Source organism: Patagioenas fasciata, chromosome 3 (assembly GCF_037038585.1).
Source record: "Patagioenas fasciata isolate bPatFas1 chromosome 3, bPatFas1.hap1, whole genome shotgun sequence".
In the NCBI taxonomy this organism is placed as follows: domain Eukaryota; kingdom Metazoa; phylum Chordata; class Aves; order Columbiformes; family Columbidae; genus Patagioenas; species Patagioenas fasciata.
In genome coordinates, this window is record NC_092522.1 from 39,852,722 (window position 1) to 39,867,314 (window position 14,593).

At 39.6% G+C, this 14,593-nt stretch overlaps 1 protein-coding gene across 8 annotated transcripts in view; it reads right to left on the bottom strand.

Moving 5' to 3' along the window:
* Positions 1-1,981: 1,981 nt before the first annotated feature.
* Positions 1,982-14,593, bottom strand: part of BIRC6 (baculoviral IAP repeat containing 6) — a 181,105-nt gene continuing 168,493 nt past the window's right edge. For 7 of the 8 annotated variants that reach the window (XM_071806174.1, XM_065835494.2, XM_071806171.1 and 4 more), the window contains exons 71-74: positions 13,519-13,596; positions 8,678-8,866; positions 4,912-5,046; positions 1,982-3,929 (exon numbers count right to left, since the gene is read on the bottom strand). In XM_071806174.1, coding sequence (XP_071662275.1) covers positions 3,750-3,929; positions 4,912-5,046; positions 8,678-8,866; positions 13,519-13,596 — 582 coding nt within the window. In that variant the 3' untranslated portion in view covers positions 1,982-3,749. Of the gene's footprint in view, positions 3,930-4,911; positions 5,047-5,067; positions 5,370-8,677; positions 8,867-13,518; positions 13,597-14,593 lie in introns of those variants that run through there. The other variant, XM_071806175.1, reaches the window with a different exon arrangement.

A 14,593-nucleotide genomic window follows, 5' to 3' on the forward strand; every position in this document is an offset into this window, starting at 1 on the left:
GAGGTGAGTCCACTGATAGTGACCGGCTTCTGGAGAAACAAGGGAACAAGAACAGAACGCTTCCAAACCACACTAAAGCAAAGGCAGCATGGAGGGTGGAAAATAGAGGCAACGGGGGTGCCTGACAAACTCCTACTAAAAACCTAAGCTTAAGTAATTCTCCTTCACAGGCATCAGAGTGACATAGTAGAGACCCAGCTGAAATGTAGGGCAGCTAGATTTCTGTTCAGATATTTATGGGTAAACAAGGTAAATTAGTAATATGGTTGTTTGCTTATCAAGTTGTTTGCCTCAGGATGTAAAATAGAATATTTGTTTATGTAACAACAGAAACATTTGGGAGAAGAGAAGCTCCCCTATCAAACATCCTATGTATAGGATTACGCAGTTGTGTGGGAAACAGTATTGTTTTGTAGTAATCTTTTCTTAACAATATAATTCTTGCCAGAAACAGAATGCCCTATTTGATACAGTGAGCAGAGATTAAAGTCATCAGAAGTAATTTTTAATTTTTTTTAAAATAAAGAATTCAAGCTCTATTGCTGCTTAATAGATCACCATCCAAGCACGGGGCAGATGACAGACCCACACCAAAGCTCCCAGGAAGTAATCAGTGGCCCGGCGCCTTCATGTGGGCTCTGATTTCACCTGCTGCAAGGGAGTCTCCCCGACAGGCTGGCAGACGTGCAGAGTCTCTACCTGGAACTCCCATCAAATGTTTAGAGAAGAAAAACAGTGATGAAACCCAACCAACAATGCCAAACAGGCTGCTGGATGCCTTGTCAATCTATAGTCACATTGAGTTTATTCTGCTAGTACCTAGACATCTAATATGGAATTACTGGAATGAACTTGAAGTGGTTTACAGGGTTCTTATGTTTCGTTTTCTTTTCCTCCCCCTAATTGTCATCTTTGGTTTTTTCCTGTATAGCAGTGGTAGGATTCCAGAGGAGCATTAATGCATATGTTTATGCACATCTTTTACCCAAAGGAAATTCTAGCAGAAACCACTAAACCTTGCAGAGGTTTCATTCATGTGTGCATACAAAGAGCACTGTGTCTACAACTGCAGAACAGAACAGTTGCTCCTGCACAGCAAATCGGTGCAAAGAGCAGCTTGCTCTCACAGAGCACAAGGTCTCACAGATTGCCGAGCTGTTCCCTCTTTAGTGGGCAGATCAAATCGGTCACAAAAACACGGTGTTATTGTCTGTGAAGCATCAGGACAGGCTACTGAGAGATGTGGTGTGCTTGTCCTTGGGCAGAGCAGCCACAGCGATTCCAATGGCTGCTACTGGTGACATCCCGCTCTGTGCCACATGGCAACGTGTCACCAGTGGATCTCGGCCAAAAGCAGTACCAAAAACCATGGGCTGAAATTCCATAATGATCTCATTAGCAGTTTGCTGCCCGTTGTGCTTTTGAAAATAACTTCTGTTGATTTTTCAAATACTCTCTACAAAAACAGCGTAACAGTTGAAGTACAGGATTTCAATGGGATGGCTAGAAACTGTGATATATCAGGGATATATCTATACAGGTTATCTATTCAGTTTGATAAAACGGTAAAAGATGAGGGGAGCTGGTTAAAAAAACACTCAGGTGTCTACATACCTCACAGCATTTACTGTGATTTTACTGCAAAATAACACAGCTACCTTGTGTATTATATCTAAAGACCTGAAAAATATGTATTTTGTATCTGTTGTCAAGTTCCCAGTTTACTTACCCGACTGTAACATACTTGCAAGTTATTAAGGCTGAAATCTGTGCATTAATTTGGTACAATACCATTCTCGCTCAGGTTAGAGCAAAAAAATGATAATTGGTACGTGGATTCAAATTAGAGTTTAATATCCCATGCAGCTGTTTACATCTGCTTAATTAAGCAGCAGTGACTTTACATTAGCATTGCTACGATACCATAAATACACACTATAGAAAAATGTACAATCATGTTAGCCACCCTCTTAATGTCAAATCAATGCAAGTTAGGTACTTTTTATTTCAGTGTTGCTTTTTAATGGTAAAAAAAGAAGAAGTCTTCATGTTTAAGGAGGATCTTCAAGTCTGATACATCTGGTTTTGGTACAAGTGCCAGGATTTTACAAAAAGACTATGCTCCTGTAGGCAGACAGTTTAAACACTAAATGAAGAGCTCTAATGGAAACCACTAACTTAATTAGTTGGAAGTCAGTGGGTAATTTTGCTTCTGGAGCCTTTACAAGAGCATCACAGTCATTTTGTACAGTAATAGGAGGCAAGTAAATACCCATCCAGACAAACGCGGTGCTGGTTTAACATTGAGGGAGTTCTAACACTTTGACTATGTAGCATAAACACTTTGTTTCATGTATTTACCAGCAGCTCTGGCACAGAGCTGCTCGTTTTGCTTTCTGATTAAGGATCCCCTGAAGTAACGCACACGTGCCTAAGTTGGTATTTTGAGAGGTGCGTACAATCGGGACATGTCAATATAACAAAAATCGTACTTTGGTCAGAACTATCAAAGTCTGTTTATCATCAGCATAAGAACACAACCTCAGTTGGTGCCGTTTTTAATGATTAGAAGTAATACATCGTAAAACAAAAAGCGAAAAAATTCCAGCGTGATACTTATAAACAAAGAACAAATATGAAACAAAAAGCTTTGTTTTGCCTGATTTATAGTATTTAAAATACAACAGATCATTAGTCTGAGGTAATACCAGTAATAACTTTTTAGTCCTTCAAGGACTGCTCAAAAATGAAGAACAGTGACAGTAACGCACGTGATGTCAAAAGCGAGCCTTGATTATTAAATCAAGCACATCCTTTACCTTTTTTAGGCAGGGATCTGTGGTTGCAAGTATAAAATTAGAAATCAAGTCTGTACAGTAGGAACTCCAGAACGCTGGAGTCGTGCATGGCACATCATGAGCCCCTGTCAGTACCTGGAGTACAGCTCATTATGTAAAAATCAGACATTTCAACAGAGAAAAGACCGTGTTCCAGAATAGCCCTTCAGAAATTTAGAATACTGTTAGTTTGCATAAAATAGCCAAACAAAAGAGGAATTCAGAAGTCCAAATTTTGGCATGAGGTAAAACCATGTGCATTTATTTCATCTGCATTTTAGAATTAGTAAGCATAAAATTAAGTATGTTGACTGGGATGAATTCAGTCATACAAGTGCAAGTCTTCAGCTAGAATGTATTTTATGGCAGTTTATTTAAAAAAATGTACCAGTAAATCATAAAAGAGGGATCATGTCCATTTAACGTTTATTGAAGTATACAGGAGGTTTTCTTTAGAATCAAATATGAGCATGAATATATGGCCAAACGTAAAATCTATCAAATTCAGTGAAAATTTTCTGACTTTAAATAGTAGCTGTAAGAATGACCAATATATATTCTTTGTTACAACCGCCCTCACTCTACAAGTAAAAAAAAATAATAAACATTCAGTAAACATTCTTTCCTAAGGTAGTTTCCCTTATATATCAGTGATTTATCCATTTCTTGTATACATAACTTTTTAAACATACCAATCAGTGGTTCTCACAATTGAAAAATAAAAGCACAAAAAAGTTTACACTCTTGTACAGGTAAATAAAAGATCATCTTGAATTAAACTGTATATCTTAAGGGCATAGTATAGTTTCAATTTCATTACCTATTACATAATTAGTTTCTTACATACAAATATTGACATATTTGGCTTGTGCTTCAAAGCCTTTGTGTCCAGAAAGTCCATGTCAATGCAACTCATAACTTGAAATCAGTGGGGATGTCTTTACTGCTGCTGGGTTTGACCTGTTCAAGCAGCAGAGTCTCTTCTGAGCTACTTGTGGCACTGCACTTCTCCGGGGAGTCCTCGCTGTCTGGATCCAGCCCTTCCGGACACGGAAGCTTCAGAAGTTCTTCCCGCAGCTGCGCTGTATGACGCTGAATATACAGAAAGATGTCAGCGTGGAAGACCATAGTTAAAACGATACTTTTCACAATGCTGGACAACGTCAGGCAGAAAAAGAAGTTGAAAAGGTGTAAATGTACCGTTTCAATGACTGTATTTAAGGATTGGTGCTTCCCTTGTAGTGACAGAATAAGTAGCAGGAGCCGCTAGGGACAAATTCAAGACAGTAACCAGAACTGCAGCAAACAAGTGCATCAATAGAAACACCCTCTGTCTCACAATTGAGTCGTATCTGCATTCTGCTCTCACAGCAGAAACTGGCTTAGACGAGGCTATACAGAGTTCATGGTCTTGATGAGATCGGATATATAGAGATTCGTGTACTCATTATAGTAGCTAACTATAACTTCCATTTTGAAGACAAGTCACACTGAAAGAATGCAAGTCTACCAATAGAAAAAAAAAATCTTTACTTTTTTTTTAATTCTCGGGGAAATAATAAATATAAAAATAATATAGGTCTGTTGCCTGTGCGGACACAAAATACACAAATGATAGTACTTGGCTAGAAGGGAAGAAAACACTATAATGGTTAAAACTGTTGATAGAAGTTGAACACAGAGTAAAACTAATTGTAATGGGTCACAGTTTAATAACTGTGCTTATCTATTCAAAAAGCTTGTTTCCTGCCAAGGAACTGGTTGCAGTACAACTTTATCCTAAATCCCCACCCACTCTTAGGGAAAACAACAATATACTCTCTATATCTTACATGTTTATAGAAAAATAGGCAGGACAGGTGCTAAAGGAAAATCTAACTTGTAGAAGTTCTGAGAAAGTGGAGCACATATACACTTTATCTCTTGACAGCTGGGAAACCGAGGTTTGTTTACGTGTCTTACAGTTGCTGGAGTTTTCTGTTACTGTTATTATAAAACTCAGCGGCTCAGCAATCTTATTGCCATTGGTCATCTTTGGATTAAAGAATATAAAACTATAAAAAGCAAGTCTTACCTTGAGAGCTGCTGCATGATGGGACATGGTCCTGCCTACCCGTTTGTCACTGCTGTACTGCTGGATGTCTGCTATCCACTCCTCACACTGAGCCATGATCTCCACTCTCTTCAAATAAAAATGTTTGTGGATGACCTGCAAGAAAATATTCCAAATGAAAGAACAGCAATCATGGTTTTCTACAAACCATATACTTTAACAATATAAAATTTCCAAGACTCATTTGAGTCTAAGTGGATACAAGGAAAAATAATCAGTATAATCGAGCATTGAACCAGGATACAGATACATTGTGGAACTTCTGTCCTTGGAGGTTTCCAAGACCCAGCTGAAAAAAGCTGTGGTCCGAGTTGAGCTGATCCCGTTTTTCAGGAGGAGGTTGGCCTGGACGTCCCTTCCAGTCTGTACGAATCAATGATTTATGTGCAGTTTGCCATTCCAGTGTTCGCTTGTGGTGGCTGGGTGAAAGGTAAATGAGCGCCAGAAATACAGTATCACACCAGGGAAAAGAAAAAGTGATAGCAGAACGTTAGACATGTTCTCCAGTTCAAAGATGATCTGACTGTGCAGGAACTATGTATGGACACTCATGTTTGCACAGGGGCAGGGTTATACAGATGGAATATTAAGGCTTCTGTTGTTGCTTTCACAGTCTGTGTGATTAAAGCAGCACAGGTGGGAAGTACTAATACAAACACCACGTCTTTCCTGTCACTGACCACTTGCTGCCTGCACAGCAAATGGACAAGCACAAGCAGTGTCAAACAGCGCGAGCGCAGGAACAGACCGCGTCAGGGTCACACCGCTGGGGTGCAAGAGCTGCAGCCACAGCCATGTTCCCGAGGCAGAGGCAGCACCTCTGGGGACATGGGAACTCCCAGGCAATAGTAGTTGAGCTGCCCACAGTTTGGGTGGGAACCAGTATTTGATCAAATAGTAATTGTGGTATTTCTGTACCGATTTGTGTTTTACAAAAACCTTTTGGACAAAGCTGTGTAACTCTGGTTAGCGTTGGCTTTGTCTTAACAGTTTGCTAAAACTCTGCCTGATGAAATAAACAATAAAATCAAAGAAATTTTATTGAGCACAGAGTGTTCTTGGCAATATTGCAACATAATTGACAAAATCATCTTTCCCTCTAGAGGTTAGAGTATATAGCTATCTGTCCAAAGAAAAACTGCATATTGAAAGCATAACTGACTTTAATTCTGGATGTATTCCTTATATCCATAATGGAGCTTGGAAGAACTCCCAAAGACTGGAGTTCAGATTTCCTGAGCCTACCTGTCATTTAAGACACTGAAGGGAAGGCAGCTCAGATTTGTGAAGACAAAAGATTTGTAAGTTGAAGGATGTATGTTCTTTCTTAGAGCTCAGTTTTCAGGATACCTTTACATTTATGTTACGGAATGATTATTATTGTTCAGGTTCCTATAAAATGACTAGAGAGTCTTAACAAGCACCTTGTCTCTCAGAGAAGTGCTGATAATCTGTACCAGAGATGTATTTACATTTGCATGGGGCTGCAGACAGACATGTGCCTTTACATAATGACAGGGAATATGTATTCAGTGAAGCAGAAAGGGAGCTCTCATTGCACAATGGATAAGGCACTGGGTAGGAACCCAAGTGTAAGGCAGAGTGCCTGTGTGTTTAACACAAAAGCTACCTTGGCTTCAAAGGTCTCCTTACTGAAACAGCCTATTGTAGCTTCATACTTCTCAGAGTCTGGAGGATATCATCATACTGTCCTAAAGACCTCAACACATGGAAAAATAGAGAATTGTATCTTGGGAAATGGGAAAACTGCAGTTACCTAAACCAGAACAAAACAATTGGGATGCAAAGCTTTGAGGGGTTGGCCAGTTCTTTTCTGCACAGCAAAACTCTCCTCTGTTTGCAAGTAACAGAAGGGAGTTCCAAATGTCCAAGATAGCAATTGCTACCTACCCCTTAATGCTGCTTTTCACTTATGTGTGTGTGTAGGAGGGGTTAGCTTAACTCAGCCCTAGCCACATACATAATTTATAAGGCATTTGCCTTCTGGTAACAACGTGCTGTGCACAAGTCATCTGTTCTCAGGGCAGGGCTGGTTTGCCATTCAAACACCCATCACTGGCTGGATGCACCTTCTTGCTGCACCTGCCTGGAGAGGGGCAGGACAGCAGCTTACAAGCTCCCTTTTCATAGAAGTCATAGACAAGCTATGCTGCAGAGTCAGCACAACGAGGCTGAGATTCTTTTGAAGAAAAGCGCAATAATGGCAAACTGGGATTCATTTATCAACTACTGTAATATTGCATTACCTTCATTTCTGCATATGTGAAAAGAAAGATGGAGCATTACTGTCAGGGAGCTCACCACCTTCTGATACCTTAAATTAATTTAAACTTAATGTAATTTGAGAACTTTTTGGCAAAAGCAAAACTCTTATATTTAGTTAGAAAAAAATGACCTATTAGCAGAGGTTATTTGATTATGCGTCATGATATTATCTTTATCATGGTCTTCAACTTACTGAGTAAAACATTTAAGAGGTAATTTAGAACAACCACCACGTTTTCCTTCATTAATTCAAGACACTAGAGTACACAGCACATCATTTTCCACCTGCGTGTGGATAAAATATTTACCTCCTGTCATGCAGGTGAAGTGTCCATGGTTTCTTATTCCAGAAGACAGCAATTTCAATGGAAAAAGGTTTCTGCATTCCAAAGGATGTTTTTACAGGAAGGGATGGGAAACTACCCTCTCACTCAGATGGCATACTTAGCCATGTGTACAATCCTAAAATAATTACCCTTTCTCAGCATTTTAGTATGCAGACAATTGAAAGCCCAGGTGATACTACAAGATGGTTCCACATCTCAGTTTAGAAGTGGCAACAATTTTAGCGTTCAGAGTTAAATATATTTTTCTCTAAGTATTTGCTGGCAGTACCGTGAGATGACTCATGGCTGACGAACCATTTTGCATTAATACTCATACAGATTCTCTTACTGATATATCTTCAGCTCTTTTTTCCTTGAATCCTTTGCCATATATGTTTAAGTCCCTGACATCTAACGGACCTGCTCTGGGAAGGGAGTTGGACTAGAGACATTGAGAGAAATCCCTAAGAACTAAATTATTCTATGATGCTATGGGTGAGTTACTCTATTTTCAGGAACACAAATTAAGCAATTGGATTTCTTTCAATATTTTTTTAAGACAGCATGGATGCATTACAGTTAGTATTGCTGCATCAGCATCAAGACGGTTGTTTTCAAGAAGCACAGATTTCTACGTTAGCACAGATGCTTTGTGGCTGGAATATTTTGGGAAGGTATTTGTCCAATTGTTTTGGTGTATTTTAAGTGTGTCCTAATACTTGCTTCAAATTCATGTTTCTTGGAAAAATACTCGCTGTCAGCCATGCTGATAACAAACACCCAGTGCCCACTTGTAAGGCTGACCAGCAGTTGTCACAGGGAAGGTAAAAGGCACCACCTGGCACTAAGAATGAGCTAAGTTGTATGAACCATTTTTTAAATCAAACTGTGCCCCAAGCCTCCTTACAGGTCAGTCCCAATTTGTGTGCGTCCCCCTTTCCTAGAAAAGAATCTGGGAAGTCAGGTGCCCCTTATTCACTTCACTCTTTAAGTCAGTTGTCCCAGGAAATAAAGAGGAGCCTGAACGGGATATCTCATGCATGTTTCCAAATACCTGCATTATTCTTAGTGCTCAAACAAGATAAATAAATATTATAGTGTGTCACAAAACCTACCTCCTTAAAACATGGCGATGGATTTCTGATTTGTTCGAGCATTGCCCACTTGACTGTTGCCTGTCGGATGTTTCCATCATATTCTCTGGAGCTCTGGGTACCACTGGGAGTACCTCTTGATCGTTCATAACCCGGTTCATTAAAATATGGTTCTGCTACCAATATTAGGGATTGGACAGACACTAACACCTGTTAAGAGAAGAAACTAAATATTAGAATTGTGCTACCCACTTGTTTCTACAGATATAAATACTTCTGCCTACCTTATATGCAAAGCCACTTCTACGGCAAAATACTTTTTACTACTTCTGTAATACAGGTTATGTCCATGCTTTCAAGCCAAAACCATTATTACACATAAAAACCATCAAGTCCTACGACTGTGTATTTAGCTCAAATACTAACAAAATGACAAATATAAGTCAAAAAAATAACATAAAACCCCCTAAAATACAAGTAAATGTTTAAAGGAAGAGATGTTTGATTGCACCCTTTTGTGAAAGAGAGTGTATTTGTCAAGTTCTCAGTCAACAATTCTTTAACTTTTTCTGTGGCTGAGCTTACTAATTCTAATTCTGAACCAGATGGAAAAGGAACAAGGGAGTCGAAATCTGAACCACTGAAATTAATTTAGTATAGACACTCTCCCAATTTTTCTCTCAAACACATCCAGTTGGCTTACGTATATTTTTAGCCCTTTAGTTTCAGGTTTTACATACTACACTGTGTCATATACCATTAAAACAAAACCTCAGTATTTCTCCTAGATAGGAAAAAAAAAGTGTTTTCAGTGCTATATCAACAAAGCACCAACTACTCTGTGATAAGTAAATGACAATTTTCTCCCTTTCAATTTTATTACTGAGTACATGTGGGAATAGGTGCTTACATATATACAAGGCATTTAACTCTACGCCCAAATATTCCTAATATAAAACAAAAGAATTAAGTAGATACATAGGACTAGGTTAGGAAACCAAATGTGTATACATTGCATATTCATGCCTTGATGGTTGGCTATTTTTCCATTATTAGAATGTTTGACCCTGACAACTTGTTGTATTTAATAAAAATTATGTTACTGCAAAAATGTTATATAGGTAGAAAGATGTAATTTTTTTTTTTTTTAACGAAGGACAGGTTTTTCTTATGTACTCAGGACAAAGTCCAGCAAGAATTTTAGGGATTACAATTCTGTGACACAAACCTAGTTCCAGAATTGTAAAGAAATCAAAAAAGGTGATTTGAACACTTACATTTCCTCAAATGTTGAAAAAGTGATATGTTACATGCCTAAGAATGGCATTTCCAGCCTACTTTTCTAGCATTTTCCTGGCATACTTAGGTGCGAGCCACCCACTGCAGTACATCAAATATGTCAGGGCAGCTGTTTCTGGAACTGACCCTCCTCCCAGCCTAGATTCAATTTAAAGCTTGAGGTCGCTCCCTCATTTGGCAGCCCAGTATTTGGGTATGGATGACAACAGCCCTTCTTTTCCTTGAACCTTGCAGAACACAGAGCTGCCATCAGCCAGGGGCCATGTCAATGATGATTAAAGATGTTGGTTCTTTCACAGGGCAGCATCCCAACAAGGAGGAGCTGTGCTCGGTGCTTACACGTGGCCTTCTTTCAGAGTACCTCTTGCAACAACGCCAGCACAAAAGCCTTCCTGCTTTCCATGCTCTCTGTGACGTGTCTGTGCTCCATAGACACAACACCAAACCAGGAACTCATATTAAAGCAACGGCCAAAGAATCAGTGCAATGACCCAGGTTAGTCCCACCACCACTCACAGAAACCCCCTCTGGCTCCTTCTGGGGACATGGCACTTTCTAGCTGTAGCTGTGGAGTTGCTTTGCTTGAGCTGCAGCACAGCAGGGCCACCCAGGGCAGCAGGTCTTTACCCTGTCGGGGCAGGTGGCTCCGCAGTGAACCAGCATCTTTGGCTGGGCTGAGAAGGAAAATTCAACAAGTGTTTGTGTTTCTCAGGCAGGTGCTCCAGCTACCTGCTGTCACACAGGACCGTGTGCGCCATCACACTGCCTCCAGCGCCTGCCACGCATTCAACAAGAAGCGGTCTTGGCTATTTTGTGTTACATGTACAAAATTCAAATAAGGATAAATGCATTAAAACATAGAGACTGTGTTAGGTTCCAGCAAGAAAATGGCCACTTATGAAACTAAAAAAGGTCCAAAGCTTCAGGTACGTGAGGCGTTTTGGTGATCTGTGGCCCTTACACGTGTCTGGAAGTAGTTAGGTTTTGTCTTTTTTTTTTTTTTTAAATATATTTATATATATATATATATATTTCAAAATATCTGTGGTAGAGCAATTTGACAGTATGCAGCACTGTACTTTCTTGGCCTTAGAAAACAGTTGTTATTATACTTTGAATTATAATTGTAATGAATGAGAAACTCTAAACTGATCTTCCAGTTTCATTTGGTTTATAAAAGTTAATTTCTGAAGTATTTTGGGTGGTCTGACAATAGTTTAATCTTTGAGCCAGAAAAAACATGTAGGGCTTAATTCTTTCCAACTGATTTATTTAGTCCTACAGCTGTTTTCTATTTAACAACTATGAAGTGTTTTTTCTCCCAGTGTGGGGGCTGGGGGACAGGACTTATTCCTACAGCTTTTTTACTATTTTCAAAATGAAACCCTAAAAAACTTTTAAATTTGAAACTTAAATGGTGTATGAGATTTCTAACAATCAGTTATAATATTTTGATCTAAGAAAAAAGATTAATGAAAATAAGGCTTCCTAGTACGTGTAGATTTCTACATTGATTTTATAGTCCAAAATTTCAGTTTATCTCTTGATTAACAAGTTGTATTTTGGTAGATTTATACTGTGTAAGGAACCACAACTTAGATCTCCAAATTGTAACTAACCTGTGAAGAGAGAGGGAGCGTTAATATCTCCAAGGATGGAAATTCGACAGTCTCTCTTGGACATCATCCTAGTGTTTGATGACCCTCACAGTGAAAATGTTTTCCCTAATATTTAAGCAAAAGTTCCCATGTCCCTGCATTTTCAAGACATGTCTGGCTCCACCCACTCCATACCTTCCCCATTCCGGTACTGACAACAGCAGTAAGATCTCTTTGCATTGGTCCAGTCACTTTGCCACCACTTATAATGCACATCTCCCTGATTTGGTGACAAGGTTCTTTGTGCAAAGCCAGGCACCTCACTATGGAAAGCAAGCAGAGATGTGCTGCTCGCCTCCAGTAAAGCCACACTGCCCATCCTCAATCGCTTTGTCTTTCGTGTACTTGACAACAGCTTCCAGGAGGATTTGCTCCATAATCTTCCCAAGGACCACAAGGTGTTGCTGACCAGCTTGCAACTCCCCAGTTCCTCCTTCTTGCCTGTCTTGAAGCTGGGTGTGAGATCTGCCAGGAAGGCTCCTTGATTGCTCTGACCTTCCGAAGATGAGAGCTGGTGGCTTCGCAGCAACACTGGCTAGCTCCCTCAGCACCCCCGGACACACGAGATGCAGAGCCATGAACACGGGGGTCCAGTCAGCTTGAACACTCTGTTCTCTGCTGTAAGCAATTCCTCATTCTCACAGACCATCCTAGTGAGAGCTCAGGGAGATGGAAAAACAAACCTTACCCCTAATGAATGATGCACAGATGACCTCTGCCTTTTCTGTGTCCCTGTCAGTACACTCCCTGCCCTGCTGAGCAGCAGGGAAGCCAAAGGAAAATGTGTTCTTTTGCTGCCAGCACACTTGCAAGAAGCCCTTCTTGCTCCTCTTTATATCCTTTGCCATTTTCAACACTGGCTGAGCTCTGGTTTTCCTAGTTTCTTTCCTGAATGCTTGGCCAATGTCTATATTTCTTACGAGTAGCCTGTCTCCTCCTTCCACCTTCTGTGTACTTTCTGTTTGTAGTGGAGCTTAGGCAGTTGTTCCTGGTTCACCCATGCTGGCTTTCTGCCACTCCTGCTTGACTTCCACACACGGGAACAGACCATGCTTGAGTTTTTAGGAGACTGATCAACCAGATCTCCAAGGCCAATTCCTGAACAAGCTGAAATCTGTTTTGCTGAAGGCCAGGGTTGTAATTCTACTATGCTGAAACAGAAACTGTACAGTTTTTTAGGATTTTGAAGAGAAAATGTACCTTGTGCTATGTAATAATTACTACAAGGAAGGAATACATTCAGAAAGTGGCATAGGAAATAAGCCATTGCAAGCTTTACTTTTATTTAACGTATGTGCTTATTAGTCAGTGCATTTCTATGGCATAAAGCTGAAAATTATAAAGGGCTGTATGTCCTAATAAATTCCAGTAGAATTTAAACACTAATTGTTATTGAACATATCACACCTATACTTTAACTCCCTTCAGCTTTATTCCTCTGTTCAGCTTACTCATAGACTTTGGAGGAGCACCTTCACAGTTCGCACTAGGACACTTTACCTGCTCATCTCTCACAACGTGGAGTTTGCTTTGTCTTCACCACAAATAGCTTGTGATAGAGAGTTTCAGGAGTTGATGCCATCTTGCAGACTATTTTTTTAAATGAAATATTTGAAATCATCCAAGCAAAGTCCAGGCAGTGCAGGAATGAGCTGCACACATGAACAGCCACTCTTCCAAGACAAGACCAATAGAGATATTGGTTGGAAAGAGCACTTTGAAGAAACTGTCTACTCTGCAGTGTTTGTTTCCTAGTGTTCCATGGATGTTTTCTGGACTTTCGTCTTATTTATGGTTGAGAAAGAAAATTCTGGTTTAAAAGCACTAGAAAAAGAATCCTTAGGACGAACAGAGCACTTACTACTTCTAAATGATATCTACTGAAAAGAAGGAAGAAATGCTCACCTGCAAAAAACTTGATGTTTGGGGATTCCATTTCTCTTCTGGCCTCCCATGCCATGTGTTAAGTATGCTTAAACACACCTGAAAAGGTGACATTATTAATACCACAGACAAATATTGTGACAAAATTGTTCTGCTTGGGCAGAACCGAATGTTAACATTCCATTTAAATTTTTTTAGACAAACTTTTGTATAACTGCATTCTAGAAGACAAATCTGTTTCCTATGAAGCTAATTTGAAATCAAAGCAGATAAAAATAATGTAGATAAACAAGAACAGGATGTTAATAAATGAGCAAGGCAAGGTAGATTACTTTGCTTCAAGGAAAACCTATGGTTCTTGTGGCTCCAAAAATAAATGAATCGTGAATACTATCCAATTCTTTACTTTCCTCTTTAAATACTGTTGTGACACTTACTGTTGTGGTTTTTAAAAGACAGTAAGTCTCCTTAAGCATGTGAAAGGTGATTTCTGTCACACAGACTATCAAGGAGTTGAAAATATTCCTTAAGTTTTATGACTGATCTGGACTTTAGGGAAGTTTATGGAGTTCTTGAACCTTATCATGAAATGCAACGATCAAAGACAGGGAACACAAACAAACAAAATAAACAGAAGAAACTTAGAGGTATTTGCCAAGACTTTATGCTAGGCAAAGAGAAAAGGACATAAAGTCTGCAGTATGAATTATGTTGTTTCCATGTTAAGAGAAAATCCCATGTCTAGTACTGGAAAGAGGTATTACAGCTTGTGAAAACAGGGAACATGGGGAAGCCATGAACAACAGTGGAATAAGGGAAAAACATTAGCCTATGGATGAAATATTGACACACACACACACACACACACAAAGCTGAAGGAGTGCGGTGGCGCTACAGATGAAGCTACTTAGTGGAGGCACACAGGCAGCCATCTCTATAGCTCTGTAGGGAATTCAATGTGTGCTGATTTTTAATATACACAGAAATCGCATCTCCCTGATACGCACTTGGATTTTTGTGACCTTTCTGGAGCCTTTGGAATGAGCCACGACATATCAACCAGATGGGGAAAAGGAAGGGAAGGGAGGAAACTTGT